This window comes from Aythya marila (genome assembly GCF_965140915.1).
Source record: "Aythya marila genome assembly, chromosome: 2".
In the NCBI taxonomy this organism is placed as follows: domain Eukaryota; kingdom Metazoa; phylum Chordata; class Aves; order Anseriformes; family Anatidae; genus Aythya; species Aythya marila.
Window position 1 is genome coordinate 66460216 of NC_139043.1, and position 13509 is coordinate 66473724.

General features: G+C 45.5%; 1 protein-coding gene across 6 annotated transcripts in view; it reads left to right on the forward strand.

Annotated features, from left to right (window-relative positions):
* Positions 1–13509, forward strand: part of TRANK1 (tetratricopeptide repeat and ankyrin repeat containing 1) — a 56235-nt gene continuing 42726 nt past the window's right edge. For all 6 annotated transcript variants that reach the window (XR_014316869.1, XM_082752916.1, XM_082752917.1 and 3 more), the window contains exon 1: positions 1–182. Coding sequence is in view for 5 of the 6 variants with exons in the window: in XM_082752916.1 (XP_082609042.1) it covers positions 172–182 (11 nt within the window). In the remaining variant the exon portion in view is untranslated. The remainder of the gene's footprint in view (positions 183–13509) is intronic.

Genomic DNA, 13509 nt, shown 5'->3' on the forward strand with positions numbered 1-13509 from the left:
GGTGCCGTACGGCGGTGCCCGAGCAGTGGAAGGGAGCTGGGATGAGCTGCTCCCCTCGCCCTGCAAAGCAGGGTTGCCGCCAGGTTTCTGTGTTGGAAAAGGGGGCTGGGCGTGCTGCCGAAGGAAGAAGAGCTTTCTCAGCTGCTGCGTTTATCGCCTGATTCGCGGGAGATGAGCTTCAGGTTGGTAGAATGGGTTTAGCTCGCCTGGGAAGGGGCTTTGCGTTTTCAGGGAAAACGTGCAAAAAGCAGTGTTTCTTACCGCTCTTCATACCTGCACGCAACAAAACTTGGCAAGCGGTGGCTGCAGTCTGTGCATGAGCTTGGAAACATTGGTGTTAGGAGATTTTTTTTTTTAATTCTCTATTCCAGATGTCACGTCATCCTGAGCTAATCTATACAAAGCAAATACTGAGACTGCTTGTTCCCTTTGCTTTCTTATAAGGTCACTGCTGTTTGATGACAGGAGCCTTGCCAGGATGAGTAAACAGTTGCAGCAGTGTAAATATGTATCCTGGGGTGCATCAAGCACGGCATCGCTAGTAGGTCAAGGGAGGTGATTGTCCCGCTCTACTCTGCGCTGGTGCGGCCTCACCTCGAGTACTGTGTGCAGTTCTGGGCACCACAGTATAAAAAGGACATGAAACTGTTGGAAAGTGTCCAGAGGAGGGCTACGAAGATGGTGAAAGGCCTTGAGGGGAAGACGTACGAGGAACGGCTGAGGTCACTGGGCCTGTTCAGCCTGGAAAAGAGGAGGCTGAGGGGGGACCTCATCACAGTCTACAACTTCCTCGTAAGGGGGTGTCGAGAGGCAGGAGACCTTTTCTCCATTAACACTAGTGACAGGACCCGCAGGAACGGGGTTAAGCTGAGGCAGGGGAAATTTAGGCTGGACGTCAGGAGGGGGTTCTTCACAGAGAGGGTGGTTGCACACTGGAACAGGCTCCCCAGGGAAGTGGTCACTGCACCGAGCCTGTCTGAATTTAAGAAGAGATTGGACTGTGCACTTAGGCACATGGTCTGAACTTTTGGGTAGACCTGTGCGGTGTCAAGAGTTGGACTTGATGATCCTTAAGGGTCCCTTCCAACTCAGGATATTCTATGATTCTATGAAATACATCTTGCTGGGATAGGGGTTAGGGTTTGGACTGCTCAACTAGATGAGGGATTTCAAGACCGTTGTTGGTTCAGGTGATAGGAAGTAGGATTAACAGTTTCTGCTGTTTTGTGAGGGGTTTGTGGTGGTGACTTTTATTTTTTATAAACTAGTAATGGCACTTTCTAGATAGAATCTTGAATGTGTTTTCTTCGCATCACTTTTTCTCCCCACAAAATGGGAGATGCCAGTCCTTCTTACGTTTAAAGAAGCGGTGCTGTTTTGTAAGTACACTTATGTTTACACAATGTTTTTCTTGAAAATATAACTCCATACTTGCTTTAACCATTGTTTCCCTGAGGTGTACCTTCTTACTGATATGTTCCAAAGAGGGGAAGGTAATTTGAAACTGAAAGAAACAGCTTGTTTATTTTCCCTTAGCAAAACAGGATATGCTGGGGAGCAAGGCCAAACCTGTTGCCAGTGCAAGAAGTGGAGCAGCCTTCAAGGAAAGCAAATCCCCATGTGCTGGGTGTGACTTCAGCCTGCAAGGGAAAGAGGAAGGATGTTAAGAGATAGTACGTTAAATCCAGGATGGTGTATCATGGCCTTTTCTCAGGACCTGTGACACTGAATGGATTAGTGATGCATTGAGGTCTTGCCTATAAACAGGGAGCTGTGATTCTCCATCTTTCGGTAGTGTTATTTTTTCTTGTAGCTTTTCCAGAGAAAACAATAAAAAAAAAAAACTGTAACAATCCAGTCTTTCAGGTTTCTATTGCACAGCTCATGGGTGTAAAGCTATGGTTTCACAGCGAGCGCTCAGGGTCTAAAGCAGGTACCATGCTGCTGTTCTGGCATGTGCGCACTGCTCTCCTTCCCTGGGATGGGATCTGGGAAGTTTGTCTTGTTCTTGTGACGTGCTTATGATTTCCATTGCCTTGCCATGTTGCTTCCTGGCCTTAGCACCTCTTCTGCAGGCAAAGTGACCACAGATCCATCCTCTGGAGGATTTATTGGTAATGTTTTAGTGGCATCCTTGTCTTGAGGTTTTTCTTGGATTGCTGCAAGCTGACAGGGCTGACCCAGCGCTACTGACTGGACTTGGGTCCCACTTCTGTTATCTTGTTACTGGTCATCCTCTGAAGAGGAACTGGGCTGCTAGGCGGGGTCAGCTACATGTGTGCTTGGTGTGTGAGGGGTTGGGGATATCAGGCAGCTGGGCGTAGTTATGAGTAATAATTGCTTTATAATAGCTTGCTTAAATAGAAACCAGTGCATGGTGGTTATCTAGAGAAGGAGGACCTGAGGAGGTCATTTAGGCCAACCCTGCCCAGAGAAGGGCCCTTGGTCACAGCAGGAGTTTCCCCGTGCTTGTATTACACTTGCTCCACTTGTTTCACCCAGACAGTACATCTCCTTATCTGCCTTGTACATACCAGGATATGATTAGCTCAGGAGCCTCAATGCTCTGTTAATATCTTGAATGGTATGTGGGGAGTGTGTGCTGAATGTCAATTAGGATGTCTTGTTTCTGACCACGCCTGTGCCCTGCAGCCAGCGCTTTACTACTGTGCTGGTTTCCAGGAGAAAGCTCAGCTTGAGCACAGTCAGATGTTTCATCTTTTCAGCTGCCTTGTGTGTTTCTAGTAAGCAAAACCACAGAGGTGAGAAGTCTTACAGCTGACTTTTCAACCACAGGTGCAGCACTTGGGTGTGGGATTTGATGTGAAATTGGGTCCCTGAGCAAGATGTGTTTTGTCCCATGGTATGCCCTGGCTTGGTGTAGGGCTCAGTACTGTGTTGTGCTCGTGGCTGCTGGAAGGATGGAAAGGTAGTAGGGTTCCTCCAGAACTGATGGTGATCAGTTCTGGAGGAACCCTACTGGGTAGGGTTTCCTTGGGTAAAGGTAATGAGTCACAAGTTTTTGTTGTTCTTTTGCAGGACAGAATGAGGAAGCGCTTTGCTTTCTTATTGATAGGCTTTTGGTTTGTGGATGACCAGCTTCTCCAAGGTGAGCTGATGTATGCTGCAAGAGTTTAAAACAGTCTTTGTGAGACATATTAACGTATTTGGATATTCACAAACATCAGTATGACTTCTCCAGACCAAACAGATACTTGAGGATGGCAATGCTAAAAATCTCAACTTCTTTCCCTCCCTCTGCATGAGGTCTCTTAACATGTCAAGTTATGGCTGGTCAGCACTAACCCATTCATACTGATTGCAGAAATTGTATTTCTTTTATCTGCCATTCTTTCAAGGCCTCTTCTCAAAGCACAGGCAGTTTCAAGATGGTTTTTTGTGCATTACTTCTGCATCTGATGAAAAATGGAAGATCCTGTAAGAAGTATATTCTTTTTTTCTGCTTTTCACTGTTGGATTTATGCCTGTATATGTTCACGGGAGACTTCTGTAAATATGGATTTGGTAGCTGCTGTTGTCAGAAAGGTTAATAAAACTGGCAAGCAGGCAGAGCATAGACTTCTCAAGGTACGGCCTTCTCACCCTTTGTTTTTCTTCTTTTTTGGGGGGGGCCTGCCGTGACATTTGCATGCATCTATACCAGGACATAGTGTATGTGTCATCCTTTATCTGGGTAATGGACACTTGGACATAGAGTGTCAGTAGTGGGCATGTGGCAGTAAAGCGTGACATGGCGATGCCTTCATGGTGGCACTGTGCTCTCACAGCCAGCCTGCTCTTGTCAGGTAATAGCTAATGTGAGCCCCAAGGCCTGTTGAGAAAACATGAATAAACTGAATGCTTATCACATATATCTAGCTTGTTTGCTTTACTGCTGGGCTTTTTTCCCCTCTGTTTTCCTCCCTGCCTGTTGGTAGTGTCTGCCTGTTAGGTTAGGGTGGAAAGAGTAAGAATCATTTATTCCTCTGCATTACTAAAAGAGGAATGCACAGTCTTTAGAAGTTGGGTTTCCTAGAAAAGGAAGGATGCTCTTTTTAACCACTACTTTAATTCAGATGCAGAACTCCCCAGATAGTATTATTTCACTTTTTGCTTCCATTAAGGAAAGCTACTGTTCCTCAAGAATAAAACTGTTATTCTACCATTGGGTAATGCCACAGGATTGAAGCCAGACTTTTGTTGTTGATACTGAAAGCTAAGCTGTAAGGCTATGTAACAACCCTAGCTCTTTCTCTGGGAACAAGCAGTTGTCCTGGGTCTAGTTGGGATTTGTAGCAACTGCATGGTGCTGTTTTAGATTTGTGACCAAAACAATTCTGATAATAAACTGTTGTTTTAGCTTTTGCTGAGCGGTGTTTGCAGAGCCTCAAGGCCGTCTCTGTTTCTCGCTCTGCCCCTTCCCAGCCAATAGACCGGAGGTGTGCAAGAATTCGGGAGGGGACACAAGCAGGCAGGTGATCTGAAAAAGATACCATGCCATACCACATCAGGCTCAGCAGTAAAAAGGGAGAGGAGGGGGCTTACAGAGGCTTTATGTAGTTTCTCTATTAAAGTACATTAACTGGACACAGATGAAACAAACAGTCTGCACAGGTTTGCTCTCAGTTTTATGAAGTTTTCAGTATTGTCAACTTCAGATGTTCAGAAAGCACGAGCTTGCCTCTTGGGATCGATGATTGGTGTACAGAGCAGTGTTTTTCAAAAATGACGTGTTAGAGGACGCACGGCCGAAAGCATGACAGACACCAGCAGAGTCAGATCATGCTCCATTTTATTGCCCGAATAGCCTAACTTTTATAGTGAACTTAACAGGGGCGGACAGTGTTTCACACAAGATTATTGGTCAAAAGCACTCAGACAAACAACTACAAGAAAACAACCCCACGTGCAAGAAAACAACCCCCTTGTGATTAGCAGTCACATAGACCTTGTCCTTGAAGCCAGCTGCTGGTAATATTTTTCTGAAACAATATTTTTCTGAATTCCTCAATTGGGCGATGTGGGAATCATTGTTGTGGGAACTTCTCATAGTTACTCTGGTAGCTTGGTTTGCTCAGCTACAGCAGGCCATGAGATTTTCTAAGGCCTACTCCTGGTTGCTTAAGGCAAGCTCAGATCAAACAATTGTTCCACAGACTCATGTCCATGCCCAGTATGCCAATTCCCAACAGACATGGGATTGTGGGCAGTCTCTATTTGGGTTTTCAAGCTTATCAGCTGAATTTTGCCCACTGGCAACATTTTGTGGTTTAACCCAGCAGGCAGCAAAACATGACAGGCATTTACTATCCCCTCCCCCCCCCAACACACACACTCCAGGAATGAGGGGAAGGAAAAAAAAAATAAACAAAGCAAATGATGCTCAGTCAGCAGGTAGTAAAAAAACTACACTGATGCCCAGTCATTCCCTGAGCAGTGGCAGCCACCCCCTAGTTTTACTGCTGAGCACAGCAATGTAGTATGGTGTGGGACATACCTGTGGGCAGTGTGTGCCAGCTGTCCTGGTTGCATCCCTGCCTGGTGTACCCCTAGCCTCCTCACTGGCAGGACAACACCAGAAACTGAAACTCCTTGCTCTGTGCACTGTTCTGCAGCAACTGCGAGACTGTTGTGTTATCAGTGTTCTCATCCTAAATCCAGAAAACATCACCAGACCAGTTACTGGGAAGACAATTAATTTTATCCCAGCCAAAACCAGGACATAGCAATATGAACTAGAATAGAGTGTTTCTGACTTAACTGCATAATCTTGTGTTGTAATTCTTCAGGTATAAATGGATGTGCTTCATTTTGCTGCCAGAGTTGTGCTGGTGGCTTCAGAAGCTGTAAAAATAAGTCAACAAAGTAGATAATCTTGTCTGATTTTTTTCAAAATATGTTATTCATGTGTGTTCACATACACACACAAAATATATGTATCTGTTATATTCAGATGGACTTGTGGTCTGGGCAGTTGACCTTGTACCAACTGAAGGCAGAGTAATAGGTCGTGTTTTTTAATGCTGGCCACATTCAACAGATTTTAATGTAATAGGTCTTACTTAGTATACTGGTTTGGGATTAAAAATGTTTATGCTGCAGGAAGATGTTAGGCAACAGAAAGTCATGCTGTGCTAATCAGTACAGTGATTCTTTTGGATAATTAATTTAGATGTCAGACTTGCACACCTGTATATCTCTTGGGTCTGCAAAATTAGATGTAGTTGCTAAAGCCTACAGCAGATATCCTGGTTATTTAAATGACCTTTGGCTTCAGGTTTTTGCTGGCAAACTAATGTTGGAAAAGCACAGGAATTTGTGATCTGCTGGAAATCCTGCTGCTCTACATGGGAGGGGCTGGGGGGAATTTGACCTCCTGAATCAAAACATGGAGCTCAGACCCAAAATATCTCATCGCATGAAGCCTTTAAAAGGCCTTTTAAAATGTGTGTTTGCAACTGGGGGTCTTTTTGCTGTATTGTGGGGGAAAGAATCCTTTAAACTTCCTTTGGATACCTTTTTATTTTTAATTGTTCTTTAAGTGGACGATAAAGAAAAGCAAGATAAATATAATTCTAGGTTTAAAAAAAAAAAACAAACAACAAACCTTACCCTAAGGAGGAGCATAACTTTTCTTGAAAGAACAGGGTTGAAATTCAACTATCATTTAAAAAAAAAAAAAAAAAAGGGGGGGGGGGCGAGGTCCCAGATGACTGGAGACTTGCTAATGTGATGCCCATCTATAAGAAGGGTTGTAAAGAGTACCCAGGGAACTACAGACCTGTCAGCCTAACCTTGGTTTCAGGAAAGGTGGTGGAGCAGGTTGCCTTTAATACAATCATGCAGTGTGTATGGGACAACTGGGGGATCAGGCTCAGTCAGCATGGGTTCATGGAAGGCAAGTCCTGACTGACCAACCTCATCTCCTATGACTGGGTGACCTGCCTGGTAGATGAGGGAAAGCCTGTTGACATAGTCTACCTAGACTTCAGCAAGGCCTTTGGCACAGTCTCCCACAGTATTCTCCTGGAGAAACTGGCAGCCGATGGGTTGGACAGGTACATGCTTTGCTGGATCGACGGGCCAAGAAAGTGGTGGTAAACAGTGACATCCAGCTGATGACCAGTCACCAGTGGTGTTCCCCAGGCCTTGGTGTTGGGGCCCATTCTCTTTAATGTATTAATTGATGACTAGGATGAGGGAATTGAGTGCACCCTCAGTAAGTTTGCAGATGACACCAAATTGGGGGGAAATGTTGATATACAGGAGGGTAGGAAGGCCCTGCAGACGGACCTGGACAGGATGGGTTGATGAGCAGAGGCCAATGGGATGAGGTTCAACATGGTTAAGTGCCAGGTCCTGCACTTTGGCCGCAACAATCCCATGCAGTGCTACAGGCTTGAGGCAGAGTGGTTCAAAAGCTGTGTAGAGGAAAAGGATCTGGGAGTGTTGGTTGATGCTCACCTGAATGTGAACTGGCAGTGTGCCCAGGTGGCCAAGAAGGCCAACAGCATCCTGGCTTGTATCAGGAATAGTGTAGCCAGCTGGAGCAGGGAGGTGATCGTCCCCCTGTACTGTGGTGAGGCAACACTTCAGGTACTGTATTCAGTTTGGGCCCCTCAGTACAACAAGTACATCGAGGCTCTGGAGTATGTCCAGAGAGGGGCTATGAAGTTGGTGAAGGGCCTGGAACACAAGTCCTGTGAGGAGCGGCTGAAGTAACTTGGGTTGTTTCATCTGGAGAAAAGGAGGCCCAAAGGGGACCTTATTACTCCCTACAGCTACCTGAAAGGAAGGTGTGGGGAGCTGGGGGTTGGCCTCTTCTTGCAGGTAACTAGTGATAGGACTAGAGGGAGTGGCCTCAAGGTGTGCTAGGGGAGGTTTAGGTTAGAAATTGGGAGACGTTTCTTCTCCAAAAGAACTAGTCAAGCATTGGAATGGGTTGTCCGGGGGAGTGGGGGCATACCTGCGGGCATTCAAGGAAAGGTTGGACCTGGTGCTTAGGGACATGGTTTAGAGGGTGATAGTGGTAGTATGGTGATGGTTGGACCAGATGATTTTCAAACCTCTTCTGACCGTTATGCTGCTATGCCTACATGATGAGACCCTTGGGTAATTTAATTTTTTTGGTACTATTCTTGGTGAAAATCATTTATTTAGCCTTCTGATCATAAAAAGTTGAAAGCTGAAAAAAATTAGCAGAATAGAAGATAGAACCATCTTTTAGCATTTGCTTTTTATTCTTTGCACTGTTACTCTTTATTTTCCTGTTCTCCTCAATGACGTTCATACCATGCAATGTAAAAAAGACACTTATGCTATGAGTACACTCAACTTGCTGTCTCAATAAGTAGTATTTTTAAACTAGGTATTGCATGTGCATTGCTCAATGAGGTGATTATTTGATTTGTGTATTTAATTTTCCTCAGTTCTTCCTGCTTCCTTGGAAATTTAGTAAGGTGATGTTTGCATTGCGGACATCATCACAGAGTATTTATTTCTTTAAATAGCAAGATCTAACTTCTGACCTTTTTCCTGAAGCAATCTTGATTTGAGCTTTGGCACAGCACCTGGTTCTTCTGCTGTTGCCTCTTCAGAGGTGTGTGCTGCTTTTCCCCTATGTGTAGTGCATTTCATCCAGCTGAGCAGATGTGCAGATGAGGCAGTGTCATCCACAGAATGCCTCTTAATACCTCTGTTAACAATACAGTAGTGATTTGCAATGCTTCAGGTTCTTCTTGAGGTATGGGTGACCCATTCGGTGATAAAAACTGAAGCTGATTGATACAGCGGTGTACTAAGGGTTAAGAAGGTTACTCAAGGGCATAGAGTGGTAACCAGCAGAATTAGAGGGAGTGGGAACCAATAAGAAGTTGCTGGGCTCGGACAGTCCCTGCAACTGTGGCAGGGAAAGGGGAGGTGGAGTGTGGGGCAGGGCCATGCGATGACACAAGTGCCCTGGTCCTCAGCTGTGGGTGGGCTGCCTTCATGGGACCCGCCTCAAGTAATGATGACACCTGGACCACAACAACAGCAGAGCACCACTCCAGTGGCCTCGCCGAATATATCACAGTGGACTACCTCACCGCCAAAACCCAAGGAAGCGCTAGTTTGGATGTCTCCACAGTAGAGGACTGCATCCTTTGGGACACTCAGGTGTGCAAAGTAATGCTGAATATTACGGGACCAATAGGTAAAGGATATAGCATGCTCCTGTGGGGACTGTCAAGTACCACCTTAATAGGACTTTTTGTACTGCCTGGAGTTATTGATGTTGATTATGAAGGGGTCATACAAGCCATGGCATGGACTCCCTTGCCACCGGTGCTTGTGCCAAAGGGTACCAAAATCGACCAGTTAATATTTAAAGCAACTGTTCCCTAAGCAGAACAGTGCAAGCAATGTGATGGGGGCTTTGGGTCAACAGGGGTCTCAACCATTGCCACTAAAAGACCTATATTGACAGTAATGCTACATTACCTGACTGCCAACCCCCCCCCCAAATGCCCCAGTCATGGTGTTAATGGATACAGGGGCAGATGTAACAGTAATAGCCCTAAAGGACTGGCCCACTGGATGGTCATTGGATTCAACCCCAAAAGGCCTTAATGGGGGTGGGTGGTGTTTCCAAAACTTACCAGAGTAAATATATGCTTACCATTAAGGCTCACCAAGGCTTGGCATACCATGTTCAGCCATATGCTGTCCCAATACCTGTCAGCCTCCTGGGAAGAGATGTGATGGGGCAGGGCAATTTTACCCTGAGCTTTCCAGAAAATTTTCAGTAGCAGCCGTTGACGAGTGACCACTCATGAAACTCACCTGGAAAACTGAGAAGCCAGTGTGGGTGGATCAATGGCCGCTTTCAGCAGAAGAGGTCACTGCACTCCAAGAACTTATTAGAGAGCAATTGGAATTCGGACATATCACCCACACAACTAGTCCTTGGAACTCACCACTATTTGTGATCAAAGAGAGAAGTGGGAAATGGAGACTGCTCTGTGACCTGTGCCAGATAAACAACGTCATGGAAGACGTTGGAGCTCTCCAGCCCGGATTGCCTTCAACTACTATGCTCCCTCGAAATTGGAATATACTAATTATTGACTTGAAGGATTGTTTTTTTACTATACCAATTCACTCTGAAGATGCTGCCTGATTTGCCTTTTCAGTCCTGAAAATGAACATGAGTGAACCCATGGACAGATATCATTGGACTGTACTACCCCAAGGGATGAAAAATTCCCCAACTATATGCCAGACATACATTGCAGAAGCTTTGAGCCCTGTGCGAAGGCAATTCCCTCACGTGTACATTTATCACTGTATGGATGATACATTGCTCTCTGGCCCATCCGAGAGCTTAGTGTGAGAAGTGCTGCCTGTTCTACAGCAGAAGTTGCAACAAAGAAGTTTACAAATCGTGCCAGAAAAAATCCAGATGGAGGTGCCTTGGAAATATTTAGGCTGGAAGATATTACAACAGAGTATTAAACCCCAAAATGTAGCCATCACAGTGAAAATCCACATGCTGAATGATGTCCAGAAGCTTATAGGAAATACAGATCCATTATATAATCAAACCTTAGCACCATTGTTTGAACTTTTGAAGGGGGACATGGACACTAATGTGCCCTGAAAGATGACTAATGCGGCCAGAGTAGCTTTAAGCAACGTTGAGGAAAATTTTCAGCCCAACAATGCCAACCACGTGCGGAAAATTTACCCATTCAGTTCTACATATACAACCAGAATCCACAACCTTTAGCTATCATTGTGCAATGGGATCCTGCTGCAGTGAATCCACTATTGTTACTAGAATGGGTGTTCTTACCTCATCAACCTACTAAGACATTCACAACTTATATTGAAATGTTTGCAGCCTTAATTAAGAAGGGCAGAGAATGTACTGTAGAGATAGCTGGAGAGGAACCAAAAAGCATTGTTATTCTGATAGTTAAGGACTACCTCAACTGCTGCCTCCAGAATAGCATTGAGCTGCAAGCAGCCCTTTCGGGTTTTGATGGTCAATTAGATATGCACCTCCCATCTCATAAAATGTTCACCTTTTATAACAATGTACAACTCGAGGTTAAACCCCTATATAGATGGCACCCTGTCCAAGGACAAACTGTATTCACTGATGGGTTGGGGCGAATGGAAAAGCTGTAGGTACATGGGAACAAGGGAACCAGTGGAATCACATAATAGAAAACATTCAAGGCTCCCCACAAATAGTAGAATTACATGCACTAATATTGGCATTTAAAAAATGGCATCGGCTCCCAGTGAATATTGTGTCAGATTCACAACATGTGGTGGGAGTGTTAAAATGAATTAATCTCAAATTAGGAACATTCAGAATGAAGTATTATTTGCAGCATTCAAGGAAATGCTATTCCTTGTTGAGCAATGTACCCATCCATACTGCATAATTCATATTAGGAATCACACCATTTTACCGGGCGTAAGGGGAATGCCTGAGCCGACCAGCTAGCTAATGTAGCATTGCAAGTCCTAGTACCAAATACACTATCTCAGGCTTATTTGTCACATCAATTCTTTCACCAGACAGCGAAAGTATTGTGCAGACAATTTGCCATCCCTATAGGAAAGGCAAAACTCATAGTCCAAACCTGCCCAGATTGTCAACAGCAGACAGGCCCACTGACTACCGTGAATCCTAGGGGCCTCTCTTCCCTATAGATTTGGCAAACTGACATTAATCACATTCCTGAATTCAGAAGGTTAAAATATGTTCACGTATCCATAGACACCTCTTCACATACAATCTGGCAACGGCAGGCGAGACTGGCTGTCATGTCCAGGCACATTTTTGTGCAGCCTTTGCTGCCCTTGGCATCCCAAAAGAAATAAAAACAGATAATGGACCTGCATATGTCAGCTACTCTACAACGGTGTTTTTCCACACTTGGGGTATCATGCACAAGACAGGCATCCCATACTCACCCACAGGACAAGCCATAGTAGAACGAGTCCACAGCACAATAAAGGACCTGCTAGCAAAACAAAAATGGGGAGACTCAAGAGACACCACAGAATAAGTTAGCTAAAGTAATCTATGTTTCAACATGAAGATGTACCACCCCTTATCAAGCATTTTAAAACAATGGAATCAGAACTAACATCAGTTAAAACATGAAAGGTGATGGTTATGATGCGAAACTTGGATAGCGGGGGGGGGAAGAACCATACCACCTAATAACTTGGGGTTAAGGGTATGCTTGCATCTCTACAGGACAGGGATCGTGATGGGTGCCGGCCCGTGGCGTGTGGCCTTGGTTGAGATCACTGCCCTCCTTCACCTCTGCAGTTTTGGTGCCGCTTGGGTCTCAATCCAGCTCAGATGAAACATTTGGGTCACCCTTGCCAACATGATGGGACAGGACCACACATGTCTCTCGATGGCCAGCGCAGACAATCTGTTCATGACCTGCTTGGTTGGGATTCTGTTGAGGGATTTTTGAAACAGCAAAAATCTCATGGCCTGCTGTAGCTGAGCAAACCAAGCTACCAGGGCAACTATGAGAAGTTCCCATGACAGTGTTCCCACATCGCCCAATTGAGGAATTCAGAAAAATATTGTTACCAGTAGCTGGCTTCAAGGACAAGGTCTATGTGACTGCTAATCACAAGGGGGTTGTTTTCTTGCAGGTGGGTTTGTTTTCTTCTAGTTGTTTGTCTGAGTGCTTTTGACCAATAATCTTGTGTGAAACACTGTCCGCCCCTGTTAAGTTCACTATAAAAGTTAGGCTATTCGGGCAATAAAATGGAGCATGATCTGACTCTGCTGGTGTCTGTCGTGCTTTCGGCCATGCTTCCTGCAACATATGGTGCCCGAACAGGCTGAGGTCGGGACATCGGAGCGGCGCCGGGAGACCTGAGGAATGCGGCAAGCCTACCACCGCCTGGAGAGAGCACTGACTGACGCTGCAGGGCTACGGCCAACTACGAGAGACAAGGACAGACCTGACGGATGCCGGAACACCTGAGAGACGTTGAAACACTCTATGCACCGACCTGAACAAAGGAATCGCGGAGGGACGCGGAAAAAGGACTTGCAGAGAGACGCGGGAAAAGGAATCGCGGAGAGACGCGGGAAATGGAGCCGCGGAAAACGTGGGAAATTGAAGTAATCGTGTGAAATTGAAGTAATCGCGGTGTGATGCGGGACATCCGAGATCGAGTTGCTACGGGAGACCAGAGGCATCAGTGGACAACGGCAGCCGACCCTCGCTATGTGGCGAGTTGGCACAGAGCAGAGGGACGGACATCAGGACCCTGCAGCCTGTCTGACGTAACCATGGAAGCAGCGGCGGCTGTGCTGCTTCTCTCTGGCATTCTTTTTATAAGAGGTTTATCTTGCAATGCAAAAAAGACTATTCGTCCCCAGATCGGTGTTATAACTATGTTTCTGAATAACATTCCGTGGGGTTGCCACATTCTACGGATTACTAATGACGATTTAGCTCTATTGCGGGGCAGGAG